Below are 18227 nucleotides of genomic sequence, written 5' to 3'. Positions count from 1 at the left end.
TGAAGGTTCCTTCCAATATGTTGATTCGTCAGACCACTAGAGATCATTAGAGGAGGAGTCAGAAGAGATCCACATGCTGAGATTGTCCCTTTAGCTTCAATGCATATTCTGTTTGTGATATCTCCATTCAAACACTTAGCAATCACTCCCAAACATTTACTCTTTCTCGATCTCCCATATTTATTCTTTTCGAGTACAAACTTATCAGCTTTGCATCCTGTTATAATCACTGCACCACAAGCCACAGCATCTACCAGCCAAGTTGAATCAGTTCCTTTTTTATCTCCTGTTCTACAACCATAGTTACAAGAACCACAGTAATGGTTTTCTGAGGAGTTCCTTGGTACAGATTCAACTCCAAGCCCAAGCTTTTCGCAACCTTGACGGAGGATCTGGTTCTGGAACCCCTCTTCGCTACATTTCTCTGTAACACCAATTCTTTGAGAGACTGTATCCATGGCAGATATATATTGGGAACTTGTGAAAAGCGGAATTTGGCAATCCTTGGCCCATTCCTGGAGCACAGACATAGGTGTTTTGAGGCAAGCTGACCAATTAACAGCAGAACCACCCCCTACTGTTGATCCTGCTAGCATCAACATCTTTCCATCCAGCGTTGCAAGGATTCCTCCTGATTCATATAATTCATTCATGGAGGGTCCTTCTAGGGAAGAGTAGTCTGTCTTAGTGAAATAATTTCCTTTCTCAATGACAACTACTTTCTGACCAGATTTTGCGAGAACAGCAGCTGCAACTCCTCCACCACACCCTGAACCAACTATTACTACATCACATTTGATCTTGTAGAGCTTCTCTTTAGGATCTTCTGCGACTCTGAGGCCTTTCTGGACTAGGGGAGCTGACGATAGTTGACTCAGTTTCATGTGTGGTCTCTACCATCCCTTTCATTAGAGGTTTCTCATGTGGCGTAGTTGATGAGTCCTTGCGATTATCCACCTGATAGTCCATGGCTTCCCATGCTGGATTTTTTAAACCTTCCCATACCTATGACAAGTTGAGATATCAAACCATGTGCCTTAGAAAAAAGGATTTGGATGGTATATAATGACATTTAAATGTGATTCGACATATTAGTTAGATTTTAAGAACAACTCAAGAGATATGGCATCCTTTACAATAAGCCCTTATCCCTGGATAGTGAAGATTTCACTGCATCAGTTACTAAGTTTGCTATCCTATCACAGACAAGGAAAGTTATCATAGGGGCAAACTAGCTCAATTCACAAACTTCAACGTCATACTTTTGAAACATGTTTTCCATTTGAGGAAAATGGTGAAGAGGGTATACTAAAACTCTGTTTGTCATTATATGCACAGCATTTGTCACTAAAAATGCATTTTGCTGCTCCAAATATTTACAGTATATTAACGTACCCTGAAGATTATACTTCTCAAATTTGTAAACAATAAATTTCTGAACGGTAGATTTTGTGCAGTCTTGCCCCAAGTGGTAAGTGAACTTAACCTGATGTATATATCTATTGTCATAGTGAGAAAGGAAAGGGAAAGATGTAGAATTAGAAAGTTTTTGTGAACCTTGTCTATCCTCTATTCTTCTGGAATTAAAGTAAGCAAAATTCACAGGTAGATGGACAATCAAGTCAGGCTGCTATAATATCATTCTACCACAAGAAAAAGGATACTTGTCCAACATCATTAGGGGTCTTGATTTTTTCAAGAACTATCCATCTGACTTGAAAGTAGAACTAAAAAGAACTGATCAACGATGATTTGTGTACTTTGGCACAAACTACCAGTCAAGAACAACGAAACCAAGATAATTTCGCAGCTCTGATTTGATTGTGGAAATATAGCTATCAGTATAAACATCTGTTTCTGGAAAGGGCCAGCTTTGAGTGAATTACACTTTTGACTGTTTTTGTAAAAGCGGGTCATTGCACCAAAAAAATTAAAAATAAAAATAAAGGTCAGTTATAGTGGTGAGACACTAATCTCAATTCTCAACCCAATAAAAGGACAAATTTCATTTCTCACCTAACCCAATTCCCCCAATTCAGGTAAAAGTGAAAAAGGACAAAACAGCTAAATCAGAGTAAGATGACAAAATTGTTAACCTTGCTACTGTTTTTGGAACTCACAGTGCTTTTCGTTAAAGAACAAGAAATTTCATTGGTCAGAGACAGCTCATCTATTGCTGTTGATGACAGTAAAGTGGAAAACCAAGGAGATAAGCTAATCTTTCTTGGCCATTGTTTGTGGCTTTCAGTTATGACCATGGTTCAAAGTCGCGGTCGCGGTCGGTCGCGGCCCGGAACGTTCCATATTGGTTTCGGCATATCGATCGCAATTTCGGTGAGACACAAATTTTTAAAATATTTAATATTCTAAAATTTGTAAAAAATATGATAAACAAAAATAATTAAAAATTAGTAAAAATAATAAAAATTCAAGTTGACTCGAGATGATTCGGAGTGACTCGGCCGTTTCAACCTTTCACGGTGACGTCTCGGCCTGTCACGTATCTCGGAACGTTTCGGTCGCGGTATCGTCTCGGACTAAGCCGAGACGGACGGCCGAGTCTTCAAACCATGGTTATGACTACTCAATTTTCTGGGCCATCCTTGCCTACCATGATCTAGTGAATCGAACTTTTTGAGCTGCCTCACATACTAATGGATGTATATGGTTTCAGTAAAGTTATTTGGCATAACACAAGACTGGGTGACAGCAAATTTTCTAAGTGCATTTTGTATGCTTAAAGAATTGGTCAATGAAAACCTAAGACACGCCTATGCATGCAAGTGAATTTGGGTAAAATACTACTTGATACAATACTTAACAGTTCCATTTGAGCGCAAATCATATGCATTACCTGTCAAACATAATTTATTTATTGTGATTACATCATTGTTGGGAAAAAAAAACAGCTGCTTTTGGGACCCTTAACTGTCCTTTCAAGACCATAAAACCTTTCATCAATAAAATAAGAGATAATTTTAGAAACCTTCTTTGAGATTTTGACAATTTCACTCACCTCCCTTGAAGTTTGTAAAATTATACAAACCTCCATTGACGTTAAAGTTTTGATAACAAAGTTAGTCCAATTAGAAAAAGTAACATTAAAAAAGTACTTTAAACAGAAAGATAAAACTTTTATTTCATAAATACCCCTTATGCATGTATATAAGTAATATTAGTAAAAGAATAAAAATAATTAAAAGTCAGAAATAATTAATACGCACATTTAACTACTCAAAAAATTCATATTTAATAAATCAGATAACATAAATAAACAACAAAACTACATTAATGATTACAAGATTCAGCAAAACAGACTAATCATCTTTTTTAACATGATGTTTACTATGATTCTTGTGATTTTGAATAGAAAAATTTTTGAATTTTGTCTTTTCTCCCCCTTATTTCTCCCTTATTCCCATAAAATTATTTTACAATTATCTCCTTCATTTCCATGAAATTACTTTACAATTGTCGCAACTTTAAGAGTTTCAAAGAAAATTGGAAGGAAGGAAAAAAAAAGACAAAATTTGAAAACTTTTCTGTTCAAAATCATGAGAATCATAGCAAATATCATGTTAAAAGAGATGATTAGTCTGCTTTGCTGAATCTTGTATTCATTGGTGTAGTTTTATTACTTATTTGTGTTGTTTAATTTATTAAATATGAACTTTTTGAATGGTTAAATGTATGTATTAATTGTTTCTAAATTTTAATTATTTTTATTTTTTTACTAATATGACTTATATACACGCATAAGGGATATTTATGAAATAAAAGTTTCATCTTTCTCCTTGAAATACTTTTTTGATGTTACTTTTTGTAATTGGACTAAATTTGTTATCAAAATCTTAACCTTAGGGGAGATTTGTGTAATTTTACAAACTTTAGGGGAGGCTAGTGAATTATCAGAAACCTCAGGGGAGGTTTATGAAATTATCCCATAAAGTAAAGGAGAAAAGCATCGAGCTGGAATCATTTTGACTCTCAGTTTATTTGCCCCAACAGAAAAATCATATATGCAAACTTCAGTATCTAAGAACAAAACTGAAATATGTCAGCCTGATCAGAGACTAGGCCTGCCGGGAATGTCATTACCTGAGTGAAGAAGGCGTAAAGACACAAGAACTTGATAAGTACAAATGGCAGCCTGATGGGAGTAAGGAACCGATGCTTGAGCCATTTCTGGATAACTTTCTGTCTTCAACTGGGATGTCTGAAAACTTGTTGATGTACGGCCAATTTTTACCAAAACACAGGGCCCCACATAGCAACAGAGTCCCCAGCCTTGTTGAAAGAATTATCAACAGGATTCTTACCAAGATCACAGCCTCCAGAAATCCTCTCTTCACTACAAGTTCAGCAACCTGAATAAACAACCAAAACATGTAACATCACTTCCATAAGCACTTAAATCAAATAAGTCATCAAGAAGGTGTTTTTAATGAGCGTAATGCGCTCTGGCAATTCTTTATTACCTCATCAGGGTTTGGGTACTGAGCGCCTGAAGATTTGTAAAAAGACTGAATAGCTTCTTTAATTTTGCCATCTTTCCCAACGATCTCTGGAGAATTATTCAACGGCAAAGGTGGTATAAAAGCCTCACACAAGCCAGTTAAAGCTTCCAATTCGGATGAAGAAAAACCATGGCTGTATTTTGTTTCTCTTCTCCCTTCCCTCAGCAGAGGATGGCACTGATCTCTTTCCATCTCTTCCTTTTCTCTCTTTTCTCTGTTTTCCGGGACAAAGCAACAGAACAGCAAAAGCGACACAAGGAGCCAAAAAGAACAGTTTGTTCAATATGTAAAACTGGCTAAACGTTGGACTTGATTTTCTTATTATGTTTTGTGGACTTGATTTTACCGGTGTTTCGTTAAAATCATTGTTAGATTCATAAGTAAAAGGTATGTTCTACATTGATACGAAAGATAGAGAAAGAACGGTTAATATGTAAATAAGGACCCAAGATCTAATGGTTTAAACTTTTGGATCAGAGTTGGGTTCCTGATTTACATATTGGACTCTTTATTGGACTCTCTCAAGGTGTTTCTCCCCTATCAAATTGGTATCAGAGCCAGGTTGCGAAATTGGGCTGCTCACGAGTACTTGGATCCCAATAAACTGAATGGTTGGATCAAGAGTTTGGTTGTTTAAGATTGGATCTAGGTTAATTAATAAGATTAGGTGGATTGGTAGCTGTTACTACGTAGGTGATTTAAGGGTCAAGAAAAAAGTGGAGTCCAATATTATTTTTTTAGACATGAATCGTTGGAAACTTTCTCAGATCTCCGACGGTTCATATTTCATCCCGGTGGCTTTTAGATTTCGGTTATGTTCTTTGAGTGATGTGACACGTGTCCCAAAGATACAGAGAAATCTAATTGCCATGCACCAGAAGATTCTGACAGTTACGAATTTTTTATTTTAGGTGGAGTCTTGAAACCACACGTGGCGAGACAGCCCTGAAGATGGGAAGAAGTATGATGATTTTACCGCTTGATTGTCTCAATTATTAAGGTCAGAACTCACAGAATGAGATCCCAAGTTGCAAGTGGTGGTGAGAAGAAATCCTGCAAAGGGAGACGGGTGAATTAGGCACCTTCTCGCGAGTCAACTGGAGGTTAGATTCGGGGTAACTACACATATTTATTTGCTGATTGAATCAATTTGGTATCAGGATTGTATAGATTCGGGTGTATAATTCGATACCATATTATTTGGTAGTTGAAGGCAAATGGTTACTAAAAGAAATTTTCACCAAAGTGGAGATTTGATAGAAAATTGGTTTAATTTCTTTTAGGCAGGTTTCTTATTTTGTGTGGAAGTAACTAGTTTACTAATTGATTTAATTACTTGAAGTAGTAGTCAAGGAATTTCCTATTTTATTTAGAATTAGAAGTTATTTCCTATTCTATACAAGTTTAGGAATTAAAATTGGTTTCCTGTTGTTATTTGATATTTTGGCCAAATAATATTCTCTATAAATAGGTGGATTGACATACTATAGAGGGACACACAAGGACACGCAAGAGGTGACATGTAGCCTTATACATGGGTGATGAGATAGGGTTCTTGTAAGATGAGAGATAGTATACAAGCATTGGATGTGGGTTCATGTTGTATTCTTATATAGGGTTTTCCTTTTATAATAAAGAATAGGTTTCTCTCCGTGAACGTAGATTCAATAGTGGAGTCGAACCACATTAAATATCTTATGTCGTTTATCTTTCATGCTTGTGGCTTGTTTGTCATTAAATTGTTGTATACTTGAAATTTCAATAGATGTTTGTTCTACGCTTGGATCCTAACAATTGGTATCAGAATTTCAGGTTGTGAGACTGGACTACTCATGGGGAATTGGATTCTTCTCAGAGTTGGACCGGTGAAAATTCTCTTCTTGATGGTGGATTGAAGTGTCAAAGTGTTAAAGAGTTCGGCTAGTGTTGGACCAGGTGCGTCATAGGTTCGGCAGGGATCTGGTTGGTATTAAACTAAGGAGTCAAAGGTTGGCAGGGGTTTAGAATGCAGTTTGGACGTTGAAGAAGCTAAGAGTGAGTCCATATTTGGGAGAAGAGGTAACATTAGATCATAAGGTAGACTTACGTTGAGTATTAAAATGGACTCGAAAAAGAGCTTGTAAATTTGGATTTAATGTAGGGATTACTCAAGAAGGGGAGATTTGTTTGGATTCATGAGTAAAGAGTTATGTCCCCATTGATCCGAAAGATAGAGAAAGAATGGTTAATATTTAAGTAAGGACTCGACATCTAATAGTTTAAATTTTTGGATCAAAGTTGGGTTCTTAACTTACATATTGGATTTTTTGATGAATTCTCTCGAGGTGTTTCTCTCTTATCAATCATCTTGACAACAGAAAAACTTCTTGTTAGAAAACTTTGGTTTAAAATATTTTCTAATTAGTTGCACTTCGATATGAATTCTAAATCATTGAGTTAAAGAGAAGGAAAAAATTAAAACATAATTCATAATCTTCAAAATTTCACTTGAAAAAAAAAATATTCTACCTCTAGTATTTCAACCCTGCCCATAAATCCCGTCCTCACCACTGTGGTAAAATAGGGAAGGGTATAAATGTATAATACTATGTAAATACCTATACTATACAATACATTACGTGGAAATATATTTTTTAAAAATATGAATACAATTTGATGTGAAAAAAATGCATATGGCAAAAGTATGCATATAATTAAATTTGTATGTAATATATTTGAAAATTATGGAACTAATAACACTGATAAATTAACTATAATTTTAAAATATTATACTACATCTATACTAATTTTAAACTTATTTTTCTGTAGAAGACATTAAATTTATTAAAATTTCATAACTGTTTATATGTATAAAATATGATATATGTTGCTCTTAGCAAATAACTTAGCATATATTCTACCCAAGTTTTTACATTCCATCAAAATATTTTACATGCTTTGTCTTTTTTTTTTTTTTTGCCCTAAGAACATCTATTTTAGAAAGATTGAATTTGAAGGTCATCCCTCTTTTGTTTCTCTGTATTCTTGTTATTGAATGACAACCTTTTTCCTCTTATTCTCTCTCTCTCTTTTTAAAAAAGATTATGGATGGGAGAATGTCTTTTAAAATTAGAGGTAGGCATTTCACCCCAATTCTTTCTATGCAGGAAACTTTGGGTGACCATGCAGAGACGCGTATTATGTAGGGAAAATTATACTTTATTCAATCTAATTGTTGAAACTGCAGCTGATACTAAGGTATGAATTTTGAGGAAAATTAATTCTAATTAGAGAAATGTGAAGGTCATAAATTTTCAACACATGGAAATGTACTCGTCGTCTAAAGCTTCAGCAAAGCTAATTAAGGAGGAGCCAGAAAATATCTTTAAAGTGGTTTAAATTTGGGAATAATTTTATATACCTCCCTTGAGGTTTAGCCTTGCTTAGGTATCAAAAATTTACACTTACTCTTTTGGTGAGGCAATTGCTATGATAACCTTGAAAAGAATACATATACCCAAATTTGCAAAAATCAAAAAGCAAGAAAAAGAGAGAGAGAGAGAAAATAATAACTAAGATTGATGATGATTGAAATATTTTTTTTAAAACCACATAAGTGTATTGTAAAATTGCAGTACAATTTGATGATGCCATCATTAATTTTGGGTTTGTTTTGTTTAAAAATGAAAATTTCAATATCTGAGGAATGTTTATAAAACTATGCTAAATCCTGGGGAGATGTAAGGAATTATCCCTTAAATGCAAGAGTAGATGTTATTGCAAATTTCCATCAAAGTTTAATGTTTATGAAGCTATGCTAAATCTTTTTAACTGACTTTGTGACTTCTGCTGGCACGACTATATCTATTATGCTAATACATATATTATAGGGTAAATTACATATAACTCCCATGTGATTTTGTCTATTGTCATATAATCTTCCTAACATTTCAAAATGTCCATTTCACCCTTTATAATTTTATGTAAAGTGAAAATTTGACGGAAAATGGCCTATCTAATGTCATTAATTGAAATACCAAGAGTGTTCTTATTTAAATGCTAAATTAATTGATGGTTTAACTACCTTGTATAAAAGTATAGGAGGATTACGTAGATAAATGCAAAAATTATAGGTGAATAAAGTGGATATTTATACAAATCATAAGGAGGTTACATGGAAATTAAAATTTTATCATATTTATACAAACCATAAGGAGATTACATGGAGATTAAAATTTTATCACACATGCTCTAAACACACTTTTGGAGTGCATTTGTTATAAATGTTGTAACTAATTGTACATTCTGTCCATTTGCCACTTTATATAAAACTATAGAGGAGTTATACGGCTAATTTGAAACCTTAGGATAGTCATCTGGCATTATATAAAATTACAGGAGGATTATAAGTAATTTATCCTATATTATATGGTGGGATTAAAACTGGATAGAATTGATGGATTTGAATAAAGTCATAAAGTCTGTTCATAACATCTAACAGTAATTCCAACTTTGACGGTTCAATAACGTGATACGCACTTCGTCTTTTGAAGGGTCAAATAAGCCAAATCTTCATATTGTTTAAGTCATCATCAAAGTTGGATATTAAATTTCTACCACTCATATAACATCAACTAATCAATAAAAATCTGTAGTTCTCATGAGTCTTTGCCAAAATTTCCACGTCAACTGGCGTGTCAACTATGGAGATGATCTTTTTTTCCACATTTAAGGAATCCTAGTCAAAGGAAAAAAAAGAAAGACGACCTTTTTCCCCCTTGCATTAATTTTGGAAGACATATAGATGTTAAAGTCTTTCATATTGTTTAATCAAATCAATCTTTTTGTTTCCATTCTTCTTGTGTGACAAGCCTAGCTTTTCATCTTTCATTTGTTTAAACCTTGTTTATCTCTCTAAAACTTCTACTTACATTTGATTTTTTCTAATCAACTCTTTTCTTGTTTTATAACATTTTCTTCTTGATTTTTCCATGACTTTTTCCAAGCACTGCATAGAATCCAAAGCTCACGCATTGCTTGGTTTCTAGAATTAATCCTACTTACTCTCAGCCATTTCCTAGAAAATCAGAAATCAGTCATTGCCTCATTTACTTAGATGGCAAATCAACCAAAATATGTCTATGAAATCCCACTTGCTTTTAGCTATGGAAACTATATCTGCCCAGAACTTCTTCAATAAAGATTATTATAGTTCAAAATCTTTAAGGACGTTCTCAAACTCTTGTATTTCTAGAGTCTTTTTGAAGGTGGCTGAAACCAGTGCTGGCAAGTGGCAACAACATTCAGCATGCAAAAGTATGGGTAGTTAGAATATCTTGAAATGAATTGTTGAAAAATGTATTCTAAATCTTCGTAGAGAACAATCGAGCAGCTCAACAAGTTCTTCACTGGACTAGTGGAACGAAAACTCGAGTCATACCACAAACCAGGCAGTTCTAATTAAATTACAGCACAACGTTTCAGTCCCGGAATTAAGTTAGCAAGTGTCAGTATTAGGGAGCCCTCAAATCTCAACCTTTTAACAAATTCAGAAGCTCAAGGATGATCTTTACTTTTGATCCTTGTGAAGACAGAGAGGTTGGTTATTCTGGTTGGCTACACATAATTTATCGAACCGTTGATGCAAAGTTCTTCCAAACTATTAACTGCAGATAGTTGAATATCCTCCTAATCTAGTGATACAGGTAGAAATCCACCATTGATATTGTAGTTGAATTAATACAGACATGTGTAAACATACACATTCAGATTCTCTTTCTGGTAAAGTCGGAACAAGAACAAACAATAGGTGCTTTATGTAAAATGACTCTTAACAACATGAACATCTTAAACCCTGATAATGAGGTCTTGATTTGGTACTCCTCAGTTATATTTTATCAGGAATAGCAATTCCACTCTACATGTTCCAGAACCTAAGAATCAACTTCTCGTTCCCATTCAACAGTTGTAAGTCCATGGTTCGAAGACTCGGCCGAGACGATACCGCGACCGAAACGTTCCCAGATACGTGACAGGCCGAGACGTCACCGAGAAGGGTTGAAACGGCCGAATCACACCGAGTCATTCCGAGTCAACTTGAATTTTTATTATTTTTACTAAATTTTAATTATTTTTGTTTATCATATTTTTTACAAATTTTAGAATATTAAATATTTTAAAAATTTGTGTCTCACCGAGACCGCGACCGATATGCCGAGACCGATGTGGAACGTTCTGGGCCGCGACTGTGACCGCGACCGCGACTTTGAACCATGGTTGTAACTCCTCAGTTGGGTAATACAGCAATGTTTGCACACAACACCTCGAGTCATCTAATCTATGGAAATATCAGCAGACTAAAGGAACCTCCTTAAACTTTTCTTTACCTCAATTTTCAGGAAAATCTAGCTCAAGTTATTCTTTTTCAAGTACACCATCAACTCCAGCATAAATTTATCATTCTGAAGTTGTTTGTAACTTCCTTTAGGACAGAAAAATCAATTTATTGCATCAGAAATTGTCTATAATCGAGATGTATCAGACATTTAAGCTACACTAGATATTGCTAATCAACAATATTAATAGGTGTAAACATCAACATTCACTCTTGAACAGACAGACAGCAATAAGACAAACAAATTTTCCAGTAAAGACATTCTAGGTCGCGGCCTATCATGCTTCTAACTCAAATTTGTTTGCATAATAAAAAACTTTACAACTAGTTCACAAGTGCACCCTCATTCTCTCACTGCAGGCAGTCTTGACTTCATATCACAACTCACAAGCACTTAGCAAGACAAAGAACAAAAGAGTTTAGTCCAATCTAAGACCAGCACCAAGTCATCACACAAGGGAAAGAAATGCAAAATAGCTTGAAAGTAGCACCATCTAAACGCAAAAGAATCATCACCACCAAGGCCTTGCTGATGTAACTTTGCCAATTCTTTTCCAGGAGCTTCTGAGATAAGTACGTCCTCCTTCACTTCAACTGCAACAAACACCAGCAGCTTGTTTATGCCAAGAAAGCAGTAGTTGTTGAACAAAAATCCAGTTAATTGAACATAATCATACAGATGTGGAGACTGAGAAAGATGAAAGAAACAACCGATAGTCCCTTGGTTGTTTAAGTTTAGCACTGAACTACAATTGCATATTAAAGCAACTAATTTTAAATTAGTCACAAAAATCATTAGTTTTCAGAAATTTCTCAGGTGGTTTTATGTGTGGAATGCATCTTCTCTTTCCATGAAGCACAAAGAAGCACAAAGAAGTAGAGGCTGCCAAAAGATTGGTAAATGAGAAGATATGTCTAGCCCTCCAAAGTTATTGTTCTGGTAAGTTTCAGCGAGTCTTCATCCTATCAATGTGGAGATGACGGGGGAAAAACAACCATCCTTCCATCATGTATACAACCATATCCCTCTGCCACCCTAAAAAGTCTATTAATAGACATGATTAGTCTTTCTCAAGCTCTTGCAGCATGAAAACTTTTGTTGAAAATCCTGTCTTAAACAGGAATGCAATTTACAATGTGATTTGCATGAAAAATCATTGAAAAGGCTCCTCCAGATATTTTAAAGTTGATTTAACTAAACGATTACACTATGACAAGAGGACTTATTGAAGACATTGTCAAAGGACAGCAGCAAGATATCAGTTGAATAGTGTTTACTTCTGCAAGAAATAGAAAGCTGAAAGTTTACAACTCCAACATTTAAACATATCAAATGGCCTTACATTGGTTAGTGAGCAAAGAATACACCCTGTTAATAAGCAAAAATGAGGTAAAATAATCAACTACGACAAATTCATGTACCTGTCACTGGGATGTAAAGCACGCCAACGATCAACCTAAATTTATGAAGATCTGAGATTTCCATCTAATGGTTGATAAGGACCTTCAAATCATCAATTCCATATTCAAATTGTTCCTGCTGCAGTCGCCTAATTGCCTCTTCAACTGAGTCTCCACACCGCTGCACCTCAATTAGCTGCAAAGTTGGGATTCTCACAAAATCAATTGGGACTTCCTTAAGATTCTCGCATTTTTGCAAGACTAGATGTTGAAGATTAGGCAAGTCATCACAGGAGGCAACCCAGCTAACAATGTTTGGACTGTCCAATTTCAGGTATTTGAGCTTGTGAAACTCCCCTTCTTTCATTTCCCACCTTGTATCTTCGAAAGTTGAAGATAACAATTTGAGAATCTCAAGATTTTCTAGGCTGCCAAATGTTGAGATATGATCCCACCGCAAGAAGAAATTTATTAATGTCAACTTCTTCAGTCCCAACGGGAAGTTCAATGGACTTGTCTTAATAGTCCTACCACGATATACTATCTTGAGCGACTCCAACTGTGTCAGTTTTTCCAATCTTGGAAACTGATAGTAATCTCTGGAACCCCTTGATTTTGAGAAAATGCAACTCAATTCTCGAAGGTTGGGCAACATCCTTATCATTTCATCTGCATCTTCCCCAAAAATCAGAGATGGTACGGAGAGGGAGACGAGGTTCTTTAATTGAAAGCCAATTCCGGTGACTTTAGGTTGTAGTGTAAAAGAAGCATTATTCTTCACATGAACATGTCGCAAACTTGTCATCCTCCAAATACTTTCCGGTAGTAAGACCTTTTTACCTTTCAGTCCCTTCACCAAAAGAGTTTCCAGATTTCTCAAATTAGCTAATGATGATGGAATAGAATCAATATCACCACCAACAGCTAGAAAAATCAATTGAATAAGTGAATCTATTCCATCAGCAAAGGAACTACCCATATTGATTGCTTCCAAATCCAACACCTTAAGAAGTTTAAAGTTCTTGGAAATGAATGAGACATTATAAGGGCATCTTGGATAAGCATCAGTAGTGGCAAAGAACTGAAGAGAACGAACATATGGGCCAGAAGGTCTTGAGTTAACAAACTGTTGCCGGCTAACAGAAATGCATAGTCGATGTTCCTTGTAGGTAATGGAATTTGAAGGATCAAAATCATCAAAATCATCGCTATCATAGAAAAAAGAATAAGGCTCATCATCACCAGTTACCAATCCCAAAAATTTTTCTTCTTTAGCTTTTGACAAGCAAACATTGCGTACCATATCATGTATCCGACATGCTTTGACACCACCATTGGATCTTCTCTTGGAAACTGTTATCAAGCTTCTACCAACCAGATCTCTCAAGTAATCCAAAGCAAGATCCTCGATGCTCTTCGAATCTTTTCTCTCTATAAAACCTTCAGCCATCCATAGCCATATCAATCTCCTAACTGGAATCTCCTTGTCTTCTTGAAACATAGCGAAGAAAAGAAAGCATGGTTTCAGATAATCTGGCAGATGCTCATAACTCAGTTCCAAGATGTCCATGCACCTCGTTTGTGGATCATTCACAATGATAGCATTTGAACGTTCTGCAATTTTTTTCCACGAGTCTGATTTCATGGCCGTCTTTTGAAGGAGACCAGCTATTGCAACAAGAGAAAGAGGTAGTCCTTTACAACTCCTAGCAATTTCCTTTCCAACTTGTAGTAGTTCCTCAGGACAGATTTCTTTAGGAAATATCTTCATCTTTAGTAACTCCCAACTCTCACCATCAGACAAGGGACGAAGATTAAGAAGATTACTTTCCAGTGAGAAATTCAAAGCCATGTCTTCCAGACGACTTGTTATCATAATCCTACTTCCATTTCCATCATCTGGAAATGAGCTCTTTAAGTCATCCCATGCACCAATATTCCACAAGTCGTCCATGGTGATTAGATAACGCTTTCCCTTCAATTGTTTATACAACATAAATTCCAAGTCTTCATTGGGCATCGTCAGGATACTGTCAGTAAGCTCAATTATCTGCTGTAAAATGCCAAGCAACAAGTCTCTTTTTGCGTACACTTGTGAAACACAGCACCATGCACGAATATGGAAGTAATACACAACTGTAGGATCATAATACACTTGATTTGCCAGAGTTGTCTTGCCAATCCCTGGCATTCCAACAATCGAGACTATTTCTCTCTGTGATGATCCTCTTGTTAGTCGATCAACTATCATTTGTTGCTGGTCATTTAGTACCACCACATCTTCATTAACTTCAAAGGTACTAGTCTGCGAGATCTGACGGACCACGGCCTGGGCAGCATTTGTGACTTCCAAATTGCAGGTCTTCTCTTGACATTCTGTTTCCTGAAGAATCCGGATATGCCTTATATTTTCTGAGACGCGGTAAAGCCATGAAAAATTATGCCATCTGGATCCATTTCCAAGAAGAATTGAGTCAATGATAAATTCCACCATGTAAGCTGCATCCTTGCATTCTTGATACTTGGCATCCTGCTTCATGATGGAAGATCTCAAGAATGTCAGATTCTGTAGGATGTCATCAATCTGTTGCTTAACACAATTAAGTGGGCCAATCCCATATCTCATCGACTGCCCCTTTAGCTTTATCAAGAGAAAACCAATAAAGCCTAATCCATTAGTCTTGGGGAACTCAATTTTTGGAAATGGGACATCAATCCTCTCAACTACTTCCTTGATTTTCTGTGTCAAGTCACAAAGCCAGTGAGTGCATTCCTTCATCATGCCTCCTGTAAAAACAGTACCATTGAAGGAATGACAAAGATATAGCACCTCCCTGACCACCGACTCAATGTCCGTCAAGATTAATATTTCATCCTTTTGTACCTTTTCAAGGTTCATGAAGATGAGTTTCCTGGGCATGTTTGTCATTGATGCAACTACGGATTTGAGGGCTCCAATCTGATGCTTTACAAGGAGACTTTCATCACCGTTGAGTAAATCCATCAAATATGCCTCTGCCTTGAAAACCAAAATTCTAAGAAGTACCTTAAAGAGCACATTCCTTGCCTCACCGTTTGTGATTCTTCCGGCATCTAATGAGTCTTTCAGCGATAACAGCTGCTCAACCACTCGTTCAAAGAGCATGACGACTAGTCTCCAATGTTGCATGTTCTTTTGTGGTCGATCCGAAAGTTTGATTCTTAAAAATTCTAAATGGGATTGAAGGAGTTTAACTCGAGCTCCAACAGTATCCCTTAGATATCTTGCGTGCTCATCATCATTCCTTTTAATGCCGGGCCTGCTGTAGCTCAATTGTCTAATAGAGAAAAGTTCTTCTGTGAGAAGATAAATCATAGGAAGCAACTTGGAATACACAAGATCTGGTACACCTCCTTCGCTTGATGAATGTTCAACAAATCTTGCCTGCCTAACTACTGCTGCAACATCTGGAAGAAGCTGTTCGGTTTCCTTTCCATGTTCTTCTCGTACCTCAATAAAGAAGTGTACCAGGCCTACCATCTCAGAACGAAGAACATTGTTGTGTTGCATGTCAAGAAGAAAAACAAAAAATCTTTCAATTGTAGATTGACGATTCGAATGAGATTTTTTGGCTTCTAGTAACCGAAGTATCATATCCAGTAACTCTGGACTAGTAGCAGGGTCCAGCTTGTGTTGCAAACGTGGAAAGGCACCAGCAATTCCTTGTGCCGTACTAGGATCCAGTTTGCTGCTCCTGACACTCAGCCAACACAAACAAGACAGATTTGCTGCCCGAACAGTCACAGCTCCAGCATGAATCCCCAGGGCATTGAGATCGGATTCTCGAGTCTGATGCATGGATTCAGTGACCAAGAAATTGGTGAGCGAGTTTAGCTTCTTAAGGAGGCATTTTATTTGTCCTTGCACATGGTGGTCAAGCTGGAAATCAGCTTTCTCTTTTAGAGTCTGCAGATTCCCTTGTATACATTTGAGAGTGTATCCATCCCAATGATCATTCTTCACCCAGCAACAACCTTGGTCCTCAACCTCAAGCAAGTACTTACAGGATTTCTCAATCAGTGGCTTCAAGACCTCAATCTTTTCAATCAATCCAGAAAACAATTGGACCAGTTTGGAAACCTCGTTAGTATGATGAGCAATCAAAAGTTCTTTTCCAATCTCATTAATCGCAGATTCAACTTTCTGCAATGAGGATTTTAACTCAATCCAAAGCCTTGAGCTCAACTTGTCAACCATATCCTTAAACATAATCAGGAATCTGAAATCAACCAGGAAGGTTTGGATGTAATCCTTGAGAGTCTTGACCGTGTAATTAACAAATTTTCTTTTCCCAAATTGCCTCTCCAGCTTCTCAAATCTCTGCTCCACCTCTTCTAAGACAGGAGCAAAGTGGTGAGATGCAGAGCAGCCAGATGAAGTGGACTGGCCCATGTTACTCTCTGACTGCAATTTTTCTGAACAGAAATACTATCTCAATTGAAATGGAAGTGGGATATTGGAGTATTCTGGCAGGAGAGGAAACTAGCCGTCAATTCGGTTACGCCCTGAATCCACAAGCCTTGAGAGACCTGAGGGCCAATTAGACAATGAATTTAGTGCACAGTTAACAAATTATTTGACTCCAACTTCCCTAAATAGATTATCAGAATACTAACTATTATTTCTGAAGCACAACAAAATAAAAACAAGAATAAAATTACATCTTAATGACAAACCTGGACCAAAATCATTCATCAAGACGTTTCCCTATTTGTCAAGCTTAAGCATCTAATTCCAGAATCTGCAAAAACAACAGATAATATGGGGTAAGTGAACGCGGACAATTTGCTTCGGCAAGCACACATGTACCTTTCTATCGCTTCATGCATGTTAACATATAGAAGTTGATCAAATCAATCAATAAGTCAAACTATTATCATTCTTAGTAATGAACTCCGATCATTAGGTAGACAACCAAAAGCAGAAACATCGCAGCATATGAACATAGTGTTCCTTTAGCACTTACCAATCATTGATCACAGTAAATTTCATATATTCAAATATAGTAATCCCGTTGTGGTTTCATCGAAAGTGGAAAATGAACGCAAGTCACTTCCGCTGATGCCCATGTAACCAAATGAACTAAATGTAAATACCAAATATCATCGTATACACTGAAAACAACAATTTGTAAGTACCAAATAATGAGCTGTAAAGCTAAATAAAAAGTGCAAGCATCAAGTAATAAGATGCACAAGCATATGAACAAAGTGTAAGTTTTAAATCACAAGATGGACAAACAGATAAATCATGGTGGGGTTATGTGGCCATTTTCAAACCATAGGGAGATTCTGTAGCAATAAGTAAAAGTGCAGCAGGCAAAATACAATTTACACTTGGGTTTAAGGTTAGAATAATTCAGACTCTATTTAGATTAGCAAGTATTTTAAATACAAGTTTTCATAAATAAGTCTACAGTAACACACTCCAAAAACACTTCAAATACACACAATCTCAAATAGATCTAATAATAATAAAAAAAAAAAAATGAACCCTACCAACTCTTTTGTCTTCCACCCACCACACAACACTACCTGCAACCTTGGGCGGAGCCATCTTTATTTCAAGGGGTGCAATTCACTTTTTGGACAACTACAAAATGGCCTACAGAAAATTTTAATTTTTCAACACTACTTCACTTTTGCCCCCCTGAATTTTGAAAATCTACCATTTAAACCCACAATTGTCCCTCAAAAGTGTTAAAATTATTTACAGTTACCTCTATCATTTCTACGATAGAACCTTGAATAAAACATATTTCACGAAGCTATTGTTATGCTACGTCTACTAAATTTTGATTTCTTAATATTAAACATTTTTAATGTGTCCAACAGACAAAATTGCAAGTGAACCAAATATATTCTTGTGAAAATTTGACCATGTACTAACTATGCGA

At 36.0% G+C, this 18227-nt stretch overlaps 1 protein-coding gene and 1 pseudogene across 1 annotated transcript; both read right to left on the bottom strand.

The window, feature by feature from the left end:
* Positions 1-8: 8 nt before the first annotated feature.
* On the bottom strand, positions 9-4732 carry LOC113754178 (annotated as a pseudogene).
* Positions 4733-11406: 6674 nt separating this feature from the next.
* Positions 11407-17074, bottom strand: LOC113751363 (putative late blight resistance protein homolog R1A-4). Its single transcript, XM_027295344.1, has 3 exons — positions 17008-17074; positions 12313-16860; positions 11407-11484 (listed from the first exon to the last, which is right to left on the bottom strand). Exon 2 carries the CDS (start codon positions 16721-16723, stop codon positions 12377-12379), a length of 4347 nt encoding a protein of 1448 aa, XP_027151145.1. The 5' UTR covers positions 16724-16860; positions 17008-17074; the 3' UTR covers positions 11407-11484; positions 12313-12376.
* Between the last annotated feature and the right edge of the window lie 1153 nt (positions 17075-18227).

Source organism: Coffea eugenioides, chromosome 11 (genome assembly GCF_003713205.1).
Source record: "Coffea eugenioides isolate CCC68of chromosome 11, Ceug_1.0, whole genome shotgun sequence".
NCBI classification, from domain to species: Eukaryota; Viridiplantae; Streptophyta; class Magnoliopsida; order Gentianales; family Rubiaceae; genus Coffea; species Coffea eugenioides.
The sequence above is the reverse complement of the archived record's forward strand: the minus strand, read 5'-3'. Positions and strand labels throughout refer to the sequence as shown.

What these genes read in the sequence shown, in the direction of transcription:
- LOC113751363 (XM_027295344.1), bottom strand. Translation starts at nt 16,723, where the DNA reads ATGGGCCAGTCCACTTCATCTGGCTGCTCTGCATCTCACCACTTTGCT.